The 24,559-nt window shown below is 40.2% G+C and overlaps 1 protein-coding gene across 3 annotated transcripts in view; it reads right to left on the reverse strand.

The window, feature by feature from the left end:
* The window catches only part of CTNND2 (catenin delta 2), a 1,106,103-nt gene that overhangs the window by 912,810 nt on the left and 168,734 nt on the right, over positions 1–24,559 (reverse strand). For 2 of the 3 annotated variants that reach the window (XM_086362482.1, XM_086362480.1), the window contains exon 2: positions 3,689–3,825. In XM_086362482.1, coding sequence (XP_086218608.1) covers positions 3,689–3,825 — 137 coding nt within the window. Of the gene's footprint in view, positions 1–3,688; positions 3,826–6,329; positions 6,464–24,559 lie in introns of those variants that run through there. The other variant, XM_086362481.1, reaches the window with a different exon arrangement.

Genomic DNA, 24,559 nt, shown 5'->3' on the forward strand with positions numbered 1-24,559 from the left:
ATGACTACTCTCAGGCAAACTGGAAGCAAACATATTTGCATTTCTTGCAGTCACAGGGCAGCCTTGGATCTCTCCTCTCCAGTGATGGGGATTTGAGCCACTGCCCTGCCGTCATCCTTAGAGCAGCTTTCACAGTCAATAACAATCTTTCTCTCTCTTTTCTTGATTTGACCTTACTTCCCAGAGTCATAACCGAGGCCTCAACATTAACAAGAACTGCTTTCAAATTCCTGCTTTAAGCACGCGGTTCTCATGCTATCAGCATCTGTAGCTATTCGCTCTGTGAATCCTTTGTTCCTATCAATTTTCCTGTCTTTCACCCCTTGTCACTCAGCATCAATTCTGATATCCATCATTATAGTCATTTTCTTACATCCATCATATCCAATGCCTTTCCCTCTCCACCTCCAGCTTTTCAGACTTCAAATAGGCTCCAACTCAGAATGCGCTGACCATGTCTACCTGATGACAGCAGATTAGAAACAGACACATTTTCAGTGCCAAGCCATCAGCCCACCTGCAAGCATGTAGTCTCCTGTTCCCATAGGTGAACTGTCTTTGTTCCCTCCACTGGTGCACTGGGTCCCCTTCACTCTCACCTACTCAGTAACTTTCCCCCTGAAATCATACCCTCTCTGTCAAGCATCACTAATTTCTTCTCTTCTTATGGGTCATTGCCACCATCATAGCAATTATCTCCTATCTTTAAATCCCTTGACCCTTCTCACCCTTTTAGCCATCGTATCACTTTGGCTCCTCTTTGAGATGAATGGTTGTCAGTCTCCTCTCAGTTATTTGTTCAGATGACATGACAAGAATCATCACTGAACCTCTGTCCTCTCTTCCTCTTTAAGTAAAGGACACTCACATACAGGGGAAGAAGTAGGAGCTGAGTGTCTCCCCCTTGGAGCCCCACAGGATGAGAGACTTGGTAAATGTTGGAAATGAGACCAATGCCTCTGGAACATAGAAAACCACCCACAGAGTACAGCATAAATCATCAGTCTGTTTATGTTAATGCAAAAGTACAAAATTCACCAGTTAAAAAGCAATCGAGATGGGAAATCAGAACAGAGAAAAAATATCAGTGAACACCTTTTCACTGAACAGTCCATGACTGATGGGTGCTCAAACACTTTAGGACTCAGCTTACAAATGCCTCAGTCATGCCATACATGCCACACGGGACACATTCCATGGTTCAGGGTTTGGCATGATGTAAGTTCTGGTCAGTGGTTACAGCCTAGAATTTATTTCCATGCAATGTCAACTACCAGCCTAAGAACCTGTGTTCTTAGTCTCATTAACAACGTATTCCAATGAACTCTTACTAGACTGAGCTTTCTTTACGTATTCATTTCCATTACTACTCTTTACTGTAATTTACCAGTATAACGTACTCAGTGTATTTAATGAATGAGCAATTAAATCATGTAGCCTATTATACCCAGTCACCTCAGAATATATGCCTACTATGATGAAAAAAAAAAAAAAAATCACTACCCTCCTGTAGAAATGACTCCCAGGGAGTCAGGACTAGAGTGATAATAAGTATAATGCCATAAAATGTTTTACTTGAAATTCTCTAAATGAAGAAATAGTATTTTTACTCAAGAAAGTTATTTCTTATTAGCACCTAAAGAGGGCCAGGCAAATATCCTTTAAGTGAAAAGATTTATAAATAGATTATGCATATAATTATTAAGAACCATAGAAGGTATTAATTTTTAAAGTTATTTTCCTTAATTTCAGCTAAAGCTTTTAAAAACATATTTAACTTAGTTTTGACTCCATAAGAAAACAGTCTATCCCTGAGAAAAAGAGAGGAAGGACGTCTGAAGAATAATTTAGGACAAAAATCCCCCAGTGAAGGAAGAGATTGGTCGTCTCCACGAGGCCACACCAAGGAAGTCCATGGGCTCTGCTGCTGAGTGATTTCTGCCTTCAAACTGGCAGACGCCACACATGGAGCCTGGCACCCAGGTCTCTGATTTGGGTGTTACCACCTGCTCTGTCTCAGCTCCCCAAGACAGATTTTCTTGTCACAAAGAATCTCATCTCATCTATAAGCAATGAAATGAGTTTAATAACTAGAAAATAAACTCTTCATGGTAACTTTTAAAAAAATTTTAGTGCTTGTTGCTTATCTAAATTCTTTATTTATATATTTTTATTTTTAGGCCATGCCCCAAGGCAAGTGGGATCTTTTCGTCAAACAGGTCTGGTTGTCTTAGTAAGTTTATTTCTCATGCCTTACACTTTGTCACTACTCTAAAGCTAGTGGCCTAGCAAGATGTCCAGACTAGGCCAGAATAAAAATCCATGACATAACCCAGCGATAAAACAAAGCAGTATCTGAAGTATGAGAAGCAGCATGGACTTTCCCTCTCTGTTTCCCTTGCTCATGAAAAATAGCCAGAAAACACTCATGGGTAGGCTTTTAGAAGAAATTAATCAAGCAATACAGTCTGGGCCTCAACCCAATTTCCTGATTACTTACCATTTTCACAAACTAGATTACCCAACCCATCCATTCATCTCTCCTAATTCTGCTTCACACTTTCTGACCTGGTGACACAATTTTAACTAATAGCATCATTGATTCCTTCAATGGATCTTTCCTTAGCTACTCCTTGATAGCTTGATCATCAACCTTTACCTAAATCAGTTCCTGTTTATTAAACAAAATCAGTGTTCTCTAGGAAAACCAAAGGCCTTCCTTCTCCTAGTTGAGTCTGTAATTGCCCCATTCAGTCCTGGAGAATCCCAGGGACGGGGGAGCCTGGTGGGCTGCTGTCTATGGGGTCGCACGGAGTCAGAGACGACTGAAGTGACTTAGCAGCAGCAGCAGCAGCAGCCTATCACTCTATTAAGATGTTCCTGGGTTCAGGAAAACTATGTCACTTTTCTCCCACTGCTGTTGCTAATTCAGCATCCCTGAATAATATAATTCAAAGACAGGATGCTTTCGCACTTAAAACAAGACAAAAAACACTGATTTACATTCCAGGCCATGGTAAAGAAAAAGAAGCAAATGTAAAAAACTTGATTTTCCAGCTTTCTTTAATTACCACCTTTTATACAGAAGAAACATGAATTTTATGAAACAATTACTTTTAAATATGAGACCTCAGATTTTATTTGCTTATCCATTTTTATGGCAAAGAAATGGTGAAAGAAGAATCATTTAGACTTTAGTTTTGCAGGAAAAGTTCTGAAATGTATTCTTCCAAAGCCATCTCAGAAACACACAGAATATGAATTTGCTTAGCCCACCATGATAATCATCTGTTCTCACCCTTATCAATTTTTTAGCATCATGGATATACTTTGAAATTTTACTAGACTTTAGGTTTCCCACAGACCAATTATTTGGCTTCACACATTTAACAGTATTAAACATTGCATCCATCAATGAATCTGCCAAAACTTCACCGGTAAGAATTTGACTACAATTTTTGCTTTTTCTGTAGACTATTTTTGCAAGGAAACCTGCCTAAATCTTGAATAAAAACTGAATCAAAAGCTGTTATAATCATATTTTAATAACAATGGTATAATGAACACCAATATCCCGCTAGAAAATCATGATTTTCTCCCCAACGTAACTAAATTACCAGCTTTCATCCAGAAAGAACGATTTCAAAAATGTCCCAATATTTATGTCAGAAAAGTGGCACGTTTCTACCTGTTCTTTAACCGAGGCAAGGATGGCAGAGGTGGTTTCTGTTTCCGAGCCATCCCCATTGGAGGTGGTGAGGCCAGGGCTCAAGGAGCTGGTCTTCTCCGAGGCTGACGAGGGCTGGTCTGGGACGGGCATAGCTCCTGCAATGCAAGATGACATGCTTAATGGAACTGGATGTTGTCCCTGTAGACAGACCTAACTAGCTGGCGTGCTGCAGTCCACGGGGGTCGAGAAGAGTTGGAGACGACTTAGTGACTGAACAGCAACAAAAGCAAACAGCTCTAAGGGGCACACGTTGGCAAGACGAGACGTATGAACCACAGAGAAAGTGCATGACATAACTGCAGAAGGGGAGACAAGAAAATAGACACTTTCTCCTATCTCCACCGCGACCAAATTCCAAAATACACTCACAAACAGAGAAAGTAACGACGAGCTGGAGAAGGCAAGTAAGATGATGAGAAAGAGCAACGAGATAAATAAGCTTTAAGTCTACAAAAGAAGCTAGCCAAGCTACCATTTTCTATCTGCATATATTTATATGTATATCTACATGTAGATAAATATGTATATATCTATATGTAGATAAATATATATACATATATTTATTACTTGTACGCCCACATACTTTCAACTTAAAAAAAAAAAAACTAAAGATATTCTCCTTTATATGGAAATCATGCAAAATAAGTGATCAGTAACTTATAAGTAAATAAGAAACACCACAATTCACAACCGACCTAAGAAGTTTGGTTGGTATGGTCAAATAAAGTAAACAGCCTGCTCCACAAATATTCGCAGAGTTCTAACTTGGACACTGGCAGTGGACACAAGTTTCAAAGCTGGCGACACTTGTTTGTCAGTTTACTCTGTCTGAGTTCACTGATGAAAGAAAGGACAGGCTCAGATAACAGCCCCTTTCATACGGGGACACGCATGCACTGGTTAAAGCCAAGACTCTCAGAAGTTACTGTGCTTCCCTGTATTTATCTTTCTCACACAAATAAATAAGACTGAAGTATTTGGGACATGTATTACTTAGCAATGGTCATCAGCAGAGGAAGTAATAATTAACTGAGGGTAATTTTTGTAAAGGCACAACAAGAATCTCTGTTTAAATAAGAGGTTGGGAGTAAATCAAGGTTATTTTCTTGCTTTAAGCTTTTATATCACATGTCCTTCCAGGAACCAGTGCTGTGTGAATATTAAAAGATATTTTTCTAATATACTGTATCTGAGCCTCATGGGCTTCAAACTAAGCAATGTAATTTTTTTAGCAGGCCTTGTACCATATTATTCGGAGAAGGCAATGGCACCCCACTCCAGTACTCTTGCCTGGAAAATCCCATGGACAGAGGAGCCTGGTAGGCTGCAGTCCATGGGGTCGCTGCCAGTCGGACACGACTGAGCAACTTCACTTTCACTTTAACTTTCATGCATTGGAGAAGGAAATGGCAACCCACTCCACTATTCTTGCCTGGAGAATCCCAGGGACGGGGGAGCCTGGTGGGCTGCCGTCTCTGGGGTCGCACAGAGTCGGACACGACTGAATCGACTTGGCGGCAGCAGCAGCAGCAGTACCATATTATTAGCTGTGTGTGTGTGTGCTAAGTCACTTCAATTGTGTTCAACTCTTTGTGACCCTATGGACTGTAGCCCACCAGGCTCCTCTGTCCATGGGATTCTCCAGGCAAGAATACTGGAGTAGGTTGCCATGCTCTCCTCCAGGGGATCTTCCCAACCCAGGGATTGAACCCGGGTCTCCCGCATTGCAGGCAGACGCTTTACCTTCTGAGCAACCAGGGAAGCCCAAATTTTGTGGGGCCTGTTCAAATTCAAGCTCTGGGCCCGTACTATTTTAAGTGAAACTTTTTGACAAAGAAATTGTCTGAGGTTCCAGCGTTATTAAGTAGCATAAGAGGTCCTAGAACTTTAGCTTTCTTGCTTTTGCTCCTGCCCCCCCCCCAGCCCATTTTAGTGTGTTTTGATGTGTCAGCCTGTTTCTTATAAGTGATGCTGCCTTCTAAATGCTGTCTACACACTAATTTTTATAAAACATAACTTTTAAAAGTATGACAGTCACCTGTCATCATAAAATATGGGATTTAATAGGCAAAGAATCAAGGTATGCCCTTAGGCACTCAATAACTTTGACTCATAGAGTATAAGGAATGATTCCATCTGTTTATCTACCTGGCCCCTTTCCCAATATGGCAATAAGAGAAAGAGTAGTGAATTCTTCTAGGCTTTTCTCACCATACAGAGCCACTGCTACCCAAGGCATCCTCCAAACCCTAGTGAAAATGACTTGGAATAATTTCCATCACTGTAATTTTTAAAATCCAGATTTAATTTAACCATTGGTCATCACTATGCATAGGTCATAAAGACTGTCAGCTTTCACTCCCAACCTTAGCTAAGAGCTCACAGGAAAGAGTTTCTTGATGGCTCACACAGTAAATAATCTGCCTGCAATGCAAGAGATCTGGGTTCTATCCCTGAGTTGGTAAGATTGCCTGGAGAAGGGAATGGCAACTCCAATATTCTTGCCTGGAAAAATCTCATGAAAGAGGAATCTGGTGGGCTACAGTTCATGTGGTTGCAAAGAGTCAGACCTGACTGAGCAATTAACACTTTCACTTACAGAAAAGAGAGAGGGCTCCGTAAATAATGTCAGAACCAAGCCCTGGATTGCTGACTGGTAAGTAGAAAAAGGCTTATGCCTTCCAACTGTTCAGTCTATGGTTAAGTCCTTTAGTCTTAAATAATCCATTAAAATTAGTAGTAAATCTGCGCTGACTCCAGGAAATCTAGAAAATGTAGAGAGACAAAAACAAAAAAAAAAGGAAAAGCAACCATTAGTAATCCTACCATCCCAGATGAATATTTTTACTTTGGCATTTTGATATAGGTTTTTCTAATTTTTTTTTTCTGATTTGACTTATTTTGCATAATAAACTTTACATAATGGAGTATTACTGCAATGGTTGTACTTTTTTTTTTTTAATTTTTGCTCAGCAACATATCATGTCAACAAAAATTATTCTACATTTTAATGATGCAATAAATACTTAGCACTCAATAGCTGTATGCATCATAATTCACCTATCTTTTGCTTGTCATTTTATCCCATCTTTACATTTCTCACATTTTCACCAGATAAATTTCTATAAGCATTATTTGATGGAGTGAGGAATCTGCAGGTATTTTGAGAACCAACAACAAGCTCTCCTGCTGCCCGGCTGGTCTAACATCTCTGCCCCCCAGTGGTGTCACGAGCATGTCCTCTCCCCACAAGGATGACAATACTGGCCTTTAATACCGTCTCCTGCTTTCACCCACTTTCACCCACATACAGAAAAACTCATCTCTTCGGCTTTGTTTTTATTTTACTACAAATATAAGGAATATTGAAGACTGAAGGCAAAGGAGAAGGAGGTAGCAGAGGATGAGATGGTTAGGTAGCATCACTGACTCAATGGACATGAATCTGAGAAAACTCCAGGAGATAGTGGAGGAAGAGGAGCCTGGCGTGCTACAGTCCCTGAGCTCGCAGAGTCACACGACTTAGCGACTGAACAACAACAAGGAATATTGTCCCACAGGTTTATTCCTCCTATGGACGACACCTCTTCATACCCTTTACACAGTTACTGAGTAAGAAGTCCTTCCATACAAATTGTCCAATGAGAATCTACAAACACCCAAACTGCATGTTAAACTCATCATCAACATGAGAAAAAAGACAAGATGAGGGAAACAAAATGTCAGATTTTTGGTGGTTCATTCTGTAGCAGAATTTGCTACTCAAAGGTTCTAGGTCCAGAAAATATGAAATAACACAGCCAGTCATACCTGGTCCCGTCACGCTGCTCTACACTGTCACACACAGGAGCTGTGTCATGGGCAGAATTGTGTCACCTTCTTCTTGTTCCTCCACCCCTGCCCCCAAATCCATAGGTCGAAGCCCTAATGTGACTGTATTTGGAGATGGGGAGTGCAGGGAGGTCACTAATGTTACATGAGGTCATAAGGGTGGGGTCTTAATCCAAGAGAACCGGTGACCTTATAAGAAGAGGAGAAGAGGGACTTCCCTGGCGGTCCAGTGGTTAGGACCCTGTGCTTCCAGTGCAGGGGGCTCGGGTTCAATCCCTCGTTGGGAAACTAAGGTCCTGCCTGCGGCATGGCCAAATAACTAAATAGATAGATAATAAATGAGTAAATAACTTAAAAAAAAATAAAAACAGTGAAGAGACACAGCAGAGTTTTTCTCTCCACCACCCGAGGACAGAGTGAAGGTGGCCACCAGGAAGGGAGCTCTCACCAGAAGCCTCCACAGCCAGTACCTTGACGTTGGACTTCTGGCCTCCAGAACTATGAGGAAACAACTGTCTGTTGTTCAAGACACTCAGTCTGTGCTATCTTGTCATGGCCGCTGAACAGACTGATACGAAGAGAGTTAGATTGTTCTCGGTTTCCTTTCTCAAATTACCTGGGTGGGGGGGTGGGCACGGAGGGCCCGGGGGGTCTCCGGAGTAGCAAGGTGGTACAGCTGTCAACACAGTCATCCTTGATGAACTACAGGTGTAGGGATAAGGCATGCACTTCTTCAAATCAATACACGTGGATGACCCAAAGCTTACAAAAAGATATGCCCCACTGTTGTGAAAAAGACTGGAGAACAACACACTAACTTAAGAACACAGTACCACCACTCTCATAGACACTCAAGAAAACTGGCTGGGACGACAAAATTGGGCAGCCTCGATTAAAAAGAGGCTCTTTTTAACTTAAGCACATATCCATATGTAATAAAATTTAATGAGGTCCAAATGAATGTTCTAAACTTGTATTCCCCAAACATGAGTCATTATGAATTTACATTATACTTGGTAACACCTTAAAACCTCATCTGTATTTTTTGTTGTTTAGTCACTAAGTCATGTCCGGCTCTTTTGCGACCCCATGGACTGTAGCGCACCAGACTCCTCTGTCCTTGGGATTTCCCAGGCAAAGATGCTCGAGTAGGTTCCTATTTCCTTCTCTGGGGGATCTTCCTGACCCAGGAATAGAACCCACGTCCCCGGACTCGGCAGGCGAGTTCTTTACCACTGAGTCACCAGGGAAGTCCCATTTGTACTTAGGAAGGCTAAAACTCTCTTGCTGTCAATGCAAGTACCACATTCAATGTTATATTTTATTGACGTCCAGCACACAGAAGGAAAATAAATTCTAATTTTATTTTGCAATTCAAATGTTTCTTATTTAGCCAGTTCTGTACAGCAACTAATGACTCTGCCATAAGAATAAAATTATATTTCAAAAAAATGACTGATGAACACTTGTGTCACACAATCATCTAATTCACGGACCCATCCAGCATTCTTGTGTCAGCCTTACTGCATCTCCTCCTCTCAGAGTCAGTAACAAGTTCCTTTGGCCACGATAAGGTCTTTGTTTGTCCTGAGCTGCCCAACCCCAATCCAATCCGTAACCCATGACCTTCTATCCTTTCAACTACACTCTGTTGTCATGGAGACCTGTTTCTTTGTCCTTGCAGGTTAGCAAGTCCCACCTATTTCAAATTCCAGAATCTCCAATTCCTTGCATATGGCAGGACTCAATAAGTATTTTATTAGCTAGACTTGCACTATCTAAGATGGTAGCTCCTAGCAACATGTGGCTATTTACATTTTAATAACACTAAAAGCCAGTTTATTAGTTGCACTATTCACATTTCAAGTGCTCAGTAGCCACATGTGGCCAGTGGCTACTGTACTGGACACTGAAAATGTAGAAGAATTCTATCACTGGAGAAAGTTATATTCACAGCCTTGATCTATACCCAGTAGTCAATTCTTTCCTGTAATCTTTCATCTTCCGCTTTAATCATGGTCAAAGAAGATGGAAGAAGTGGTCAGATTACAATTATATTTTAAAGTGAGGACTGCTAATACAGTGCATGTAGTAAGTAAGATGAAGACAGAAGAGTCCAGACGAGTCCAGAGTTTGATCTGAGTTGGAGAAAGAAATGGCAACCCACTCTGGTGTTCTTGCTTGGAGAATCCCAGGGATGGGGGAGCCTGGCAGGCTGCCGTCTATGGGGTCGCACAGAGTCGGACACGACTGAAGCGACTTAGCAGCAGCCATCAGCCAAGATGTTGACACTGTAGGTGGAACAGCTTTGGAGCAGCAGATGGTGACCTGGCCTGAAAAGTCACAACGTCAGACATATCTACCTGTGACTCTTCTGTGCTGCTAGTATCTGGGCAGCAGGCAGCAGCTCTACTGAAACGGCACTCTGAGATGAATGAGGGTGTATAAAGATGGATGGTTTCCAATACTGCTTGTCGAGCACTTTTCCCCCTTCAGGCAGGTCTCCTTTCACCTTCTACTGTAAGTTGCTAGACACTTCTAGAACTTTCCTTGTCTTCCTCACTTTTAAGACTATGGCTTCAAGACTCTGATATTAACTTTCCCAACTTCTTGACTCTCACACCAAACCAGCCAGTAAAACCCATGCTGCCACCCTAGCTTGAGTTCCTCTTCCTAAGTCCCACAGCTCTTCAAGACAGCCCTCTCCTATGTTCTAAAACACAAAAATATTAGCACAAATACTGACTTTTAGCTTTCACCCATCATTAGACATCGCTTTCCTAATTTGCCATTACCTTATACCCAAGTAAATAATGAAACCGGCCATTAAAATGCTCCAAACATCATATATATATATACACACACAATATATATATATATGCAATTTAATGTTTTAAAACTGAATACAACTAACATATTGGATTTTTATAACCTTTCACTTCACAGGCAACATTTAAAAGACTGTGATTATGTAAAATTGAAGAATAATCATTAACAATGAATGTGTGAATTAATATAAACTCATCACCTGAACAGGCTTCCCTGGTGGCTCAGACAGTAAAGAATCTCCCTGCAATGCAGGAGACCCAGGTTCGATCCCTGGGTTGGGAAGATGCCCTGGAGAGGGGAATGGCAACCCACTCCAGTATTCTTGCCTGGAGAATCCCATGGTCAGAGAAGCCTTGCAGGCCATGGGGTCACAAAGAGTCAGACACAATTCAGAGACTAACACATACACACACACATGACCTGAACAATACTGAATACCTTATTTGTGTGATCACCACAACTGCAATTCTGTATTTGTAAGTGATATGTCACTACTGAGACAAATAGACATAGCATGTTGTCTCTCAGATGAGCTGTGCACACATAAAAATATACCCTTGTTTCGCTTTTTTCTTTTAAAGAAAAATGTAACATTCCAACTTGTCCAAATAATATAAACAGTATTATAATTAATATTTGTCAAAACTCAATGCAATGAGGGAAGAAACTCAATCTGTCTTGGTCTATGTTTAATTCCCCACATCTACCTCAGTATCTAATATACAGCAGGCAGTTAATAAATATTTGTTGAGTTAATGCATGAACTATTAGCATAAAATCAATAGTGGTTGTTCACTACAGCATGTAACATAAGTGAAATGGGTTTTGCATTAAGAGCATTTCTCTAAATGATATTTGAAGTAACATCTTTTTATTTAAACTCAAGAAAGCTGCTCTTGCAAAATCCTTGAACTAGTGTAAGGCTTTTGCCTCACTCCACTGCCTGGAAATGGAAACCCTGGGCTGCTGACTCCTGAGACAGGACCATCCATTGAGCAGGTACTGGGGCTTCTGGGACCTGATACTTGCAACTCAAAATTTACAAACAAAATCTGGCAAAATTCATGGATATCCTCATGCAAGGATGGGAAGAAGCACTATGCCATATTCAGAAAATGTAACTACAGAGGCACCAGCAGGCAAAGCCAGGAGGAGGAGAAATGTACAATTCCATCTGATCAGTTGGAGGTGAGATGTGAGATATTCATGGAGTCAGAGTCACAAGGTCATTGACTGCTTGGTGGAAGGTATATTATGGCAGGGTGGAGAGCTGTTGGGATATCAGGGTTGGGTCCACACATCAAGCACAAGATTATTGTTCTACCTGTGTTTTGAAAAGTGGGAATGGTAGGAGGTTGAACCTAACATATTGTTAATAATACAGAGGCTCAGGAAATCTGCTTAATATCACTGTGCTTATTCACTCATTCATGTCCAACTCTTTGCAACCCCATGGACAGCAGCCCTCCAGGCTCCTTTGTCTATGGGGACTCTCCAGGCAAGAATCTTGGAGTGAGTTTCCAGGCCCTCTTCCAGGGGATCTTCCCAACCCAGGGACTGAACCCAGGTCTCCCGCATTGCAGGCAGATTCATTACCATCTGAGCCACCAGGGAAGCCCAAGAATACTGCAGTAGGTAGCCTATCCCTTCTCCAGGGGAAGTTCCCCACTCAGAAATTGAACCTGGGTCTCCTGCATTGCAGGCAAATTCCTTACCAGCTGAGCTACCAATGCTCTATTAACTGCCGAGGAAGATGTATGCATGCATGCTCAGTCGTGTCCACCTCTTTGTGACCCCACGGACTGTAGCCCACCAGGCTCCTCTGTCCATGGGATTTCCCAGGCAAGAATACAGGAGTGGGTTGCCATGTCCTCCTCCAGGGGAACTTCTTAATCCAGGGATTGAATCTCCTGTGGCTCCTGCATTGGCAGGTGGATTCTTTACCACTGAGCCACCTGGAAACCTACTGAGGAAGATGAAAGTGAAAGAAAGTGAAATTGCTCAGTTCAGTTCAGTTCAATTCAGTTCAGTCGCTCAGTCATGTCCGACTCTTTGCGACCCCATGAATTGCAGCACGCCAGGCCTCCCTGTCCATCACCAACTCCTGGAGTTCACTCAAACTCACGTCCATCGAGTCGGTGATGCCATCCAGCCATCTCATCCTCTGTCATTCCCTTTTCCTCCTGCCCTCAATCCCTCCCAGAATCAGAGTCTTTTCCAATGAGTCAAATCTTTGCATGAGGTGGCCAAAGTACTGGAGTTTCAGCTTTAGCATCATTCCTTCTAATGAACATCCAGGGCTGATCTCCTTCAGGACGGACTGGTTGGATCTCCTTGCAGTCCAAGGGACTCTCAAGAGTCTTCTCCAACACCACACTTCAAAAGCATCAATTCTTCGGCGCTCAGCCTTCTTCACAGTCCAACCCTTCACATCCATACATGACCACTGGAAAAACCATAGCCTTGACTAGATGGACCTTTGTTGGCAAAGTAATGTCTCTGCTTTTGAATATGCTGTCTAAGTTGGTCATAACTTTCCTTCCAAGGAGTAAACGTCTTTTAATTTCATGGCTGCAATCACCATCTGCAGTGATTTTGGAGCCCCAAAAAATAAAGTCTGACACTGTTTCCACTGTTTCCCCATCTATTTGCCATGAAGTGATGGGACCAGATGCCATGATCTTAGTTTTCTGAATGTTGAGCTTTAAGTCAACCTTTTCACTCTCCACTTTCACTTTCATCAAGAGTCTCTTTAGTTCCTCTTCACTTTCTGCCTCTCAGTCATGTCCAATTCTTTGTGATCCCATGCACTGTAGCCTACCAGGCTCCTCTGTCCATGGGATTTTCCATGCGAGTGGGCTGCCATTTCTGGGACCAACCTAAATATCACCACAGACTTAAGGCCTACCTGAATGGTCCTTATTCTTAAAGACATAATTATGTCTAAAGGTAAAAAAGGAAGTTCCTGTGGAGACCACAGGGCAAGGTAGCCTAGCAGTGCTCAGGCTTGAGAGGGGCACATAAGCCGGCAAGGTTTATCCAGACAAAGTTGGTGAGGACAGGAGAAGGTCCTTTGCAGGAGGGTCCTCTTGGCTCCTTTCTCTTGGTAAGTCACAGTCTAAGGCAGGGCTCCTCCACTTTTGGTATCTAATACCTGATGATCTGAAGTGGAGCTGATATAATAATAATAGAAACAAAGTGAACAATCCATGTAATGCCCTTGAATCATCCCGAAAATTTGTCTTTCATGAACGTGGTCCCCGGTGCCAAAATGGTTGGGGACTGCTAGTCTAAGGCATGATCTCAGGCATCTTCCTGTAGTCCTAACAAACACTCTATCAACAACTTAATGCCTTAAAAATTATTGAAAGGGCGGTACTTCTAAATAAGTCAGCAGATAAAGGGGAGTCCTTGGCCCTTCTGAGCACTACCCCAGCCAACTCTGTGATCTGAAACGCCAAAGCCTGCACAGGTAGAGCAAAGCACAGGTACTTCAGCCTCCAACAGGTGTGTCTCCCCATAGGTAAGACTGTGACAGTGACATCTGACAGATTCCTCATCTGCAAGCAGGGTCCCCTCAGAACCCAATGAGTCAGAGGCAAAACTGAAGGAAGGCAGGGATTTGACTGGTGGACACCGGAAAGGCTGGGGGTTCCTGGCAAAGAGGAAAGGGTCAGAATAAATCTATACATTGACATCAGAGGAGCAAGAAGGGTGAGTACCAGGGCTGGGCTAACTGCTCGGCTGGAGGGAGATCCCTGAAGAGGATTGTAAGTAGCTGACCTGGAAGTAATGGGGATCTTGAACTTAAACTTGGTAATTTCAGAAAACACGTGATTTGTCACATTTATTTTATTATTAACATGTGACTTGAGACATTTTCTACCACTGTTGGTGTAATCTCAGTGGGCCGGTGCACCAAGATTGAAGAGTTTGCCTTACGGGGGAGTTTCTAAGGGTCCACCTCACCCACTGCCTCTCACTGAACACCGTCCATACCTCTCTTGGGCAAAGCCATGCATATTGACACTGGATGTGCAAATAAGGACTTAGATGTTTCCTCCCAGGAGTTCACACCTAATATGCAAATATCTTACTATCTGTTACAGACATCACCCTGAAATCCCCACCAATGCACCAAATTTGGTGTGACCTCTCATTTCTCACCTGGATAGTCACAAAAACAGTCCAAATTGCCTCTCTTGCCTGCAATAAATAGTGCCTATTTCAATAAAATCCCTGCAGTATTATTGGGAGAGTCAATTTTCTTACCATCAATTTGATTATAACACTCATATTTTTCTAAATTGATCTGAGTGGATCCTAACACCAAGGACAGAAATTTTCAATACCTACAGACATAGGAAACGTACTTTATATCATGACTCACACATCTTAACTGAAACGAAATTTTAGGAATTATAAAGCCTTAAAACACATGATGCACAATATTTCTATTCTGCTTTATTCAATTTCATTAAAAAAAAAAACTTAATGTTCACCCACTAAATTGATGTCTACAAAGAGTTTGGAGACCAGTGACCTGAAGGATAGAGTGACATCTCCTCTGCATGACACAGGAGGCTGCTGTTGCTCCAGCCAGTGCTCACATCTCCATTCTGAAACCTAGTTGCTTCTCCCCTCTCCCCTTACTCTATAGATTCACCAAGTTTCTTATAGTTCCAAACACATCTTATCTAATCAAACTTTGCACACACAGATATCTCTCCGTGCATGCTTTTATCACCTCTAAGAATTTGTTTGGCTAATTTGTGTGGCTGTCAATCTCTCTTCCTCTTTCAAAATTCCCCATAAGCATTTTTCCTCTTTGGAGACTTTCGGAGCCACTCCACAATCTGTAGCACTCACTCCTGACTGCTACCTGTTTAACTCGAACCCTCCTCAAGTAGTGCCTTTATCAAATGAGCTGTGATGATCTTACCACTTCTGGGATTTTTAAAAACTTTGAAAATGTTAAAAATCGGGATGCTTCTTTATGTGGCTATTGGCACCCTTTTCCTTTCAGTTATCTGGAATGGATTTTGTGTGACTTGCCACTAAAGTGTTATTAAATCAATGATATACTGCTCAATATCTTAGAAAGAAAGTGGAAGTTGCTCAGTTGTGTCTGAATCTTTGCAACCTCAGGGACTATACAGTCCATGGAATTCTCCAGGCCAGAATACAGGAGTGAGTAGCCTTTCCCTTCTCCAGGGGATTTTCCCAACCGGAATCTAACCCAGGTCTATTATGGAAATATCCTATATTTTATATCATCTATCTCTTAATTAGGTCATGAATTCTTTGAGCACAGAAACTCATTTATATTCACCACCTCAGTGCCTAGAATAGTGCCTGGGAAAGAGACAGTATCATTCAATGCTTAATGAATAAGTCATAATGAAAGAACATTTATAATGCTTCATCAGGCTTATTTAAAAGCGTCAAGAACTGTACACTTACAACAGTGATTGGTATATAAATGTCCTATAAATTTTCCTGGGTTCATAAAACAGAAATATTCAAATTAATGAGTTTGAATAATATATAATGCTAAAGTATCCAAACCATATCTATTTCTCCTATTCACACGTGTGTCTATATTTACAGTGAGAATGTTTCTGGATGAAATTAGTATAATAAAAACAGGTTTTTATGTAAAAATAGTGGCCCCACTTCCATAAATAACTACCCTAGCTCTCCCGAACACCAAAAATATGTACTAACAGTAGATATCATGGGTTCACTAGGTGATACAGACATTCCTTTCTATGCCAAAGAAATAAAGTCTGAGATTCTGCACTTGAAGATCGATCACAGTTAACAGTAAGTTCAACAGACTGAAATAGGCAGACTACCTTAGATTTTGACTCCCCTTGAAAATGGTGGGGAAGTTCTAATATATTCTATAATAAAGAAGTTCAGCAGTGGAGTGACTATTCTTTTTCTGAAATTTCAAAGAAGTATGCCGAGCACGGGCTTCCCTGGTGGTTAAGCATTAAAAGAATCCGCCCACAATGAAGGAGATGTAGGTTCGATTCCTGGATGGAGAAGATCCCCTGGAGAAGGAAATGGCAACCTACTCCAGGATTCTTCCCTGGGAAATCCTATGCAGAGAGGAGCCTGGAGTGCTACAGTTCATGGAAACAGTCAAACAAGACTTAGCACCCAAACAACAACAATGCTGAGCGCAGCTCCTAATCCAGCGCTCAAGCCACGTCACACACAGTGACTTCCCAGAAAACATATTGCTGCCAAACATCGCAGGCACTTGGATTCCACTCAGCACAGCTTCTAAAGACTTAACTTTCCATCCCCCTCATCTTATCCTTGCAAGAGGTTGAACAACAGCATCTAAGATTATCAGCAAAATCAGCCTGTCTCCCCAAATAGGCTCCCTAGTAATATTTTACACAAACATGCACTTTTCCATTTTATATTTCTCTGCTTAATCACAGATTGACATGATAAAATTTGGTACCAAAACACAATCACACTCTAAAGCCAGTCCATAGCAATTTAAATATCATGAAGTGCCCACTCTGAGTGTCACAATCTATTAAACAGAAAGTCCCCAAATACTAGCCTCATGCTGGCCTGCAACATGGTCTCACTTCATAGTACTTGAAAGTGTCCACTCAAATTATGGCAATTTGCCCTTCATATTGATTCCAAATATGTCTCTGCCACTTCACAATTTCTCAAGATCCTGGAACTCAACCACACATTTTTTCTTTTTTTCCTCCAGAATTACTATCAATGGGCATTCAAGGACAAAAGCTCACACTGTAAATAGATACCTGTACTCCTTAGCCTATATATTGAACCCATCACAGCAGGAAAACTGTAACCAGTGTTTTCAATGTAATTATAGAAGAGAGTTTCGACTGCTTCTATACAACTTTAGGTGTTAGCACAGACTTGGAAATTTTTAAAGTAGATCTCTCTACTGGCCTTAAAAGAAAAAAATAAAACAAAAACTGAACACAGTCATGATCATTTTGAAAGTTGCCAAGACATGTTGACATTTTTTCACATACAGACAAGGAATTTTGAAAATTTAAGTGATATCTTATTACAACACACAACCTCAAGAGAAGAGTAAAACTTTGCTTAAGGAATTAAATCTAAATTATATCTGTACAAGAGGTTTTTATTTTACATGTGAAGGTTATACAGCAAAGAATCATTCTTATTTTTGTACATATATTCATTAAATGTTATTAATACACACAGGTGGTTTAAATTTCCTGGAATCTGATCAAAAATATTATTTTAAATAATGAATGGCCTATCAATCTCCAGCCCTACTTTTGCCAATTTGTTTTCCGTTATCTAAGCTCTGTTTCTATAATATGCATGCAGTTTCTTGTTTGTTTTTTTAGATTCCACACATATAAGTGATATCAGCATTTGTTTTTCTTTGTCTTATATCACACTTAGCACAATGCCTTCAAGTTTCATTTGTGTTGTTGCAATGGCAGAATTTCCTACTTTCTCATGGCTGAATAATGTTCCATTGCATGAATGTGCCACTTCTTTCTCAATTCATCTGTTGATGGACACTTAGGTTGCTTCCGTATCCCCACTACTATGAATAATGCTTCAATGAACACGGGAGGGCAGATATTTCTTCAATGTCCTATTTTCACTTCCTGATATATACCCTGAAGTTGGAATTTGCTGGATCATGTGGTAGTTATATTTTTAAATTTGTGAGGAGCATCCATACTATTTTCCATAGTGGTTGTAGCAAATTATATTTCTACCAACAGCACCCAAGGATTCCCTTTTTCCCACATCCTCACCAGCACTGAACTATCTCCTGTCTTGTTGATGATAGCCATTCTAACAGTGGTGAGGTGATACCCTATGGTTCTGATTTGCATTTCCCAGATGCCTAGTGACATTTCACACCTTTTCATGTATTTTTTGGCTATTTATACATTTTCTTAATTAAAGATACCTACTCTGCCTCTTCCCATAACATTATATTTTGAACTGCAGAACAAAGATATAAGACAAAAGGCAGTTTCCAATCACAGAGAACTATGAGTCAAATTTTATTCTATGACTCTTCAGTGGGTGTAATTGTTTTCCTTATAATACTTTATCTACAGTACTGAGATAACAGGTAAAAATTCTGACCCTCATAGCAAATATGTATAAAGTGATTACTAATAACAATGTGAAGTCAAGTGGGCCTTAGGAAGCATCACTACGAACAAAGCTAGGGGAGGTGATGGAATTCCAGTGGAGCTATTTCATATCCTGAAAGATGATGCTGTGAAAGTGCTGCACTCAGTATGCCAGCAAATTTGGAAAACTCAGCAGTGGCCACAGGACTGGAAAAGGTCAGTTTTCATTCCAGTCCCAAAGAAAGGCAATGCCAAAGAATGCTCAAACTACTGCACAATTGCACTCATCTCACATGCTAGTAAAGTAATGCTCGAAATTCTCCAAGCCAGGCTTCAGCAATACGTGAACCATGAACTTCCAGGTGTTCAAGCTGGTTTTAGAAAAGGCAGAGGAACCAGAGATCAAACTGCCAATACCTGCTGGATCATAGAAAAAGCAAGAGAGTTCCAGAAAAACATCTATTTCTGCTTTATTGACTATGCCAAAGCCTTTGACTGTGTGGATCACAATAAACTGTGGAAAATTCTTCAAGAAATGGGAATACCAGACCACCTGACCTGTCTCTTGAGAAATCTGTATGCAGGTCAGGAAGCAACAGTTAGAACTGGACATGGAACAACAGACTGGTTCCAAATAGGAAAAGGAGTACGTCAAGGCTATATATTGTCACCCTGCTTATTTAACTTACATGCAGAGTACATCATGAGAAACACTGGACTGGAAGAAACACAAGCTGGAATCAAGATTGCTGGGGGAAATCTCAGTAACCTCAGATATGCAGATGACACCACCCTTATGGCAGAAAGTGAAGAGGAACTCAAAAGCCTCTTGATGAAAGTGAAAGAGGAGAGTGAAAAAGTTGGCTTAAAGCTCAACACTCAGAAAACAAAGATCATGCCATCCGGTCCCATCACTTCATGGGAAATAGATGGGGAAACAGTGGAAACAGTGTCAGACTTTATTTTTCTGGGCTCCAAAATTTTTCACTGCAGATGGTGACTGCAGCCATGAAATTAAAAGACACTTACTCCTTGGAAGGAAAGTTATGACCAACCTAGATAGCATATTGAAAAGCAGAGACATTACTTTGCCAATAAAGGTTCATCTAGTCAAGGCTATGGTTTTTCCAGTGGTGATATATGGATGTGAGAGTTGGACTGTGAAGAAGACTGAGCGCAGAAGAACTGATGCTTTTGAACTGTGGTGTTGGAGAAGACTTTTGAGAGTCCCTTGAACTGCATGGAGATCCAACCAGTCCATTCTGAAGGAGATCAGCCCTGGGATTTCTTTGGAAGGAATGATGCTAAAGCTGAAACTCCAGTACTTTGGCCACCTCACGTGAAGAGTTGACTCATTGGAAAAGACTCTAATGCTGGGAGGAATTGGAGGCAGGAGGCGAAGGGGATGACAGAGGATGAGATGGCTGGATGGCATCACTGACTCGATGGACATGAGTCTCAGTGAACTCCGGGAGTTGGTGATGGACAGGGAGGCCTGGCGTGCTGCGATTCATGGGGTCATAGAGAGTCAGACACGACTGAGCGACTGAACTGAACTGAGTAACAATTTCAATGTCCAGTCTTAGAGGTCAGAAGTCAACAATGGTCCAGGATTTCAACTCAAATATTGTCATATCCTTTTGATTAGATCTCAGGATTTTCAATGCTTGCATATAATAGTTCTTTTACATTACAAACCCAATTACAAAATAATAATTATCAGTTTCAGGGAAGATTTTTTTGGGAGGGTGAATTTTAAATAAATACTGAGGTTTTGTCACCAAGGTGCCAATTACTCTTGATATTTTGAAAACGGGATGTCATCTTTTTAAGTCACCATTATGCAAACATCTTTTTAATATGTTATGAAGTCCACCATGTTCTAAGAGGGTCAGTTCAGTTCAGTTCAGTCGCTCAGTCGTGTCCGACTCTTTGCGACCCCATGAATCACAGCATGCCAGGCCTCCCTGTCCATCACCAACTCCCGGAGTTCACTCAGACTCATGTCCATCGAGTCAGTGATGCCATCCAGCCATCTCATCCTCTGTCGTCCCCTTCTCCTCCTGCCCCCAATTCCTCCCAGCATCACAGTCTTTTCCAGTGAGTCAACTCTTCACATGAGGTGGCCAAAGTACTGGAGTTTCAGCTTTAGCATCATTCCTTCCAAAGAAATCCCAGGGCTGATCTCCTTCAGAATGGACTGGTTGGATCTCCTTGCAGTCCAATGGACTCTCAAGAGTTTTCTCCAACACCACAGTTCAAAAGCATCAATTCTTCGGCGCTCAGCCTTCTTCACAGTCCAACTCTCACATCCATACATGACCACAGGAAAAACCATAGCCTTGACTAGACGGACCTTTGTTGGCAAAGTAATGTCTCTGCTTTTCAATATGCTATCTAGGTTGGACATAACTTTCCTTTCAAGGAGCAAGCGTCTTTTAATTTCACGGCTGCAATCACCATCTGCAGTGATTTTGGAGCTCCAAAAAATAAAGTCTGACACTGTTTCCTCATCTATTTGCCATGAAGTGATGGGACCAGATGCCATGATCTTTGTTTTCTGAATGTTGAGCTTTAAACCAACTTTTTCACTCTTCACTTTCACTTCCATCAAGAAGGTTTTTAGTTCCTCTTCATTTTCTGCCATAAGGGTGGTGTCTAAGAGGGTAAGCGTGTTTAAATTGCAAAGGGCAAATTCAACAGAACTCTTTGAATGTAATATTCTGTATATGTTTTATTATTGTGTGTAATCATATGTTTTAAATCTCAGATATGAATGAATAGGCTTGGTCTGATGATGTCATATTCCTGATTAAAAATGACTATATCAAAAAATTTACAATATTTTGTACCATTTTTCCAGCATATTTTTAAAAGTAATTTCTTTCATAATTAATTCCTCTTACTTATAGGGAAAAGTCTTTTCCTAGCCTTATGTTTCCCATTTCCAACATCTTCTTTCACTTTTCCTAAATACTAACAATCTTTTCTGTGATCAGTAACTATCACCCTCTAATACACATTATTTCTGAATAAAGTACCAAATATTTGTTATTTAGTTATTATAAAATTAGTCAGTTATGGGTTCAAATACAGACAAGTTTAAAGAAAATTAGCATAACTCTTATGAAAAGTAATTGTGGTTCTATGTTCAGAGAGAAAAATAAAAATTTGCCACTTAAGTAGAAATTTTGTACTTTTTATATGGTATTATTTTGGTGTTTTTACTGGTCTTTCTGTAGGGAGAAATGTATGAGTAAACGTGACTATAATCTACTGTTTTATGTCTCTCTATGACTGATAAACTTTCACTGTCTCCAAAAGACAAGTGACAGATGAACTTTCAATCAAAGATGATTATTTTTAAGAGGGATAAATAAAGGTTTTAAGTTCTAATTAACATTGCAAACCTCATAAACCAGTAGGAGCTATTAAAAATAGTAACAAGCACTAGCAATTGAGACTTTTATACACACATGTTCAAACAACTGTAAAAAGCACTACCCCAAAATAAATAAACATGGTACTTATGAAAAAATCTCAATTCTGTGAACACCACAGGTATATGGATTTGCATTAGAAAAATCATAAATATTCAGCTATAAAAACTTTCTCTTATTTATCTTTCTTGCAATAAAGTTTCCTATCAATTAATTTTTGTGTGCCTTAGATGAAAAAGCAATAAAAATGCATACCATTGTCATACCTATCATAGCAGGTTTAAAAAATAATATTTTTATAAATCAGTGGTTGTGCAAATAAGGAAATAGCTATGAAGTTATATTTAAATTTTTTTGGTTACAATTGAACAAAAATATTTTATAAGACAGTATCATAATAATATTAATGCACACTTGCTAAATACTAGGTACTCTTGTAAGCTCTTCACCAGTATCATTAATTAATACAACAATCCTCTGCTGGACTTCTATTGTTATCCTCGATTCCCAGATGATGAAACTGAGGTCTAGAGAGCTTAAGGTACTGAGGTACCAAGGGAAGCGCTACTGTTTAAAGCCACACAGCCTGTGGTTCTCAGTCATGTTACTGTTCTACAAATCTATAGCATGCCTCAATGCTGATACCAATTTTTAAAATAGTTCATTAATTTAAAAATAACTCACTGATCACTTTGTGATGGACCAGTACTGGGCATCAAGTACTGGCTGCAAAAGACAAATAGGAAATGGTCTCTTCCCACTTAGGAGGTGCCCCAGGGGAAAAATGATGAATATAGAGACTGGATCCAAAGTGTGGATCTTTGTAGTCAGAACACCTTCAGAGTGCTTATTACTTTGGTGTCCTAGTTCCTAGCACAATGATCAGTTCATGTTCTATAAGCTTTCAAACTGGCTCCATTCCATAACCCTAGCAGACCTGTCCCTTCTGCACTTGTGGTCAGCTGTTGTCTCCAAAGCAGCTTGAGATCCTCCTGTCCTCAGTGGTTAAGGAGCAGTTTACCAGGAGCCAGCTGTGATACTTTCAAATCCATTCATTCAGGTTTAAGTTGTGATTCTATTATTTAACTAAATAGGTGGCTCAGTGGTAAAGAATCTGGCTGCCAATGCGAGAGACATGGGTTTGATCCCTCGGTTGGGAAGATCCCTGGGTCTTCTTCCCTGGAGAAGGAAATGGAAACCCACTCCAATGTTCTTGCCTGGGAAATCTCATGGACAGAGGAACCTGGCAGGCTAAAGTCAATGGGGTTGCAAAAGAGTTGGACATGACTTGGCAACTAAACAACAACATCTAAACCAATGAGATATAATTGCATCAAGAATGAAAGTGCTTTTGTTTTTAATGGTTTGGTGAAACTCCTTTTAAAAACCCATTTAAAAATGCTGTGACTTTCCAGATGATTGCAAAAGACTAGGGAACAATGATACACATTGAGAAGGATTCTTCCTTCAAAGTGCTCCACCAGTGTCTTGATTTCTTACTTTAAATAAATGGAAACTGAAATAATAGAGGATGTAATAAGGGGAGACTAGGGTGAGGAAGGAATCTACAAGAATCTTCATTTGGAATGCTTACTAGCAGACCCATTTTTAAGTAAACGGACTAGGTCCTATAAGATTAATGAACAAAGACAAATACGCCTTTTATGTATTTTTCAAATGACAATCTACTTTGAAATGAATTCTCTTTACTGACTGGTCCCAATCCCGTGGTTAAGATACCAACCATTACTTGTTTGTCTCAATATTCAGTGTTTGTCTCAATATTTACTTGTTGAATGAATTAATGAATGGAGTACCAAGTGAACTGATAAAGTTTAACTTATTCTGTCTGTTATGTGACTATTCAGTTGGTCTTTTCATTGTATGAGTATTTGTTTTGCCTGGAATCACTTACTTCCCAGATCAATTAGTCACTTATTAACTTAATTAAGAAACAAGTGGCTACTGGTACTTGTTGATATCAATAATTCCACCAAAGAAAATGATGCCGGGTTTTGAAAGAACCTTTTGTTTTCCATGGATTCTGCCTCTGTTCCCCTGTGACTTTTCGTCGGTACATGGCATCCATGTGAGGCAACGCAGTCTGATAGACTGCTTTTGTGAAACAGTAATTACTCTGAGAATGATGCTAAATTTAAATTGTACAAGTGACTGAATTTCAATTTAGAATAACAAATCTACACATCATCCTATTGGAAAATCATTATCTAATTTCTGTGTACCACACATATAATTTGTGCAATTGAGGGGGAAAAAAAAAGTCTCTTAATTGACTGTTTGTTTTTTTTTTTAATCTCTCTGAACTTTGAACACAAGATGAAAGTTCCATGGATATGTTGAATGAATGTAACAAAACAGGGTGGGGAACATTCATCAGAAATTAATTTATAGATTTTACTTTCAAGATCATTTATATCTGGTCATGATTTTAAACACTGTATAAGACCCGAGAGAAAACTGAGTAACGGTGTACTGAATTTTAATTTTACATATTTAAATTTCTATGATATTGCACAGATACATCATTAAATTCAAGTTGTTAGAGTTACTACATAACCATTTAGGAACAA

This window comes from Bos grunniens, chromosome 20 (assembly GCF_055505025.1).
Source record: "Bos grunniens cultivar Pamir isolate PY7600 chromosome 20, Bosgru_T2T1.0, whole genome shotgun sequence".
NCBI lineage: Eukaryota > Metazoa > Chordata > Mammalia > Artiodactyla > Bovidae > Bos > Bos grunniens.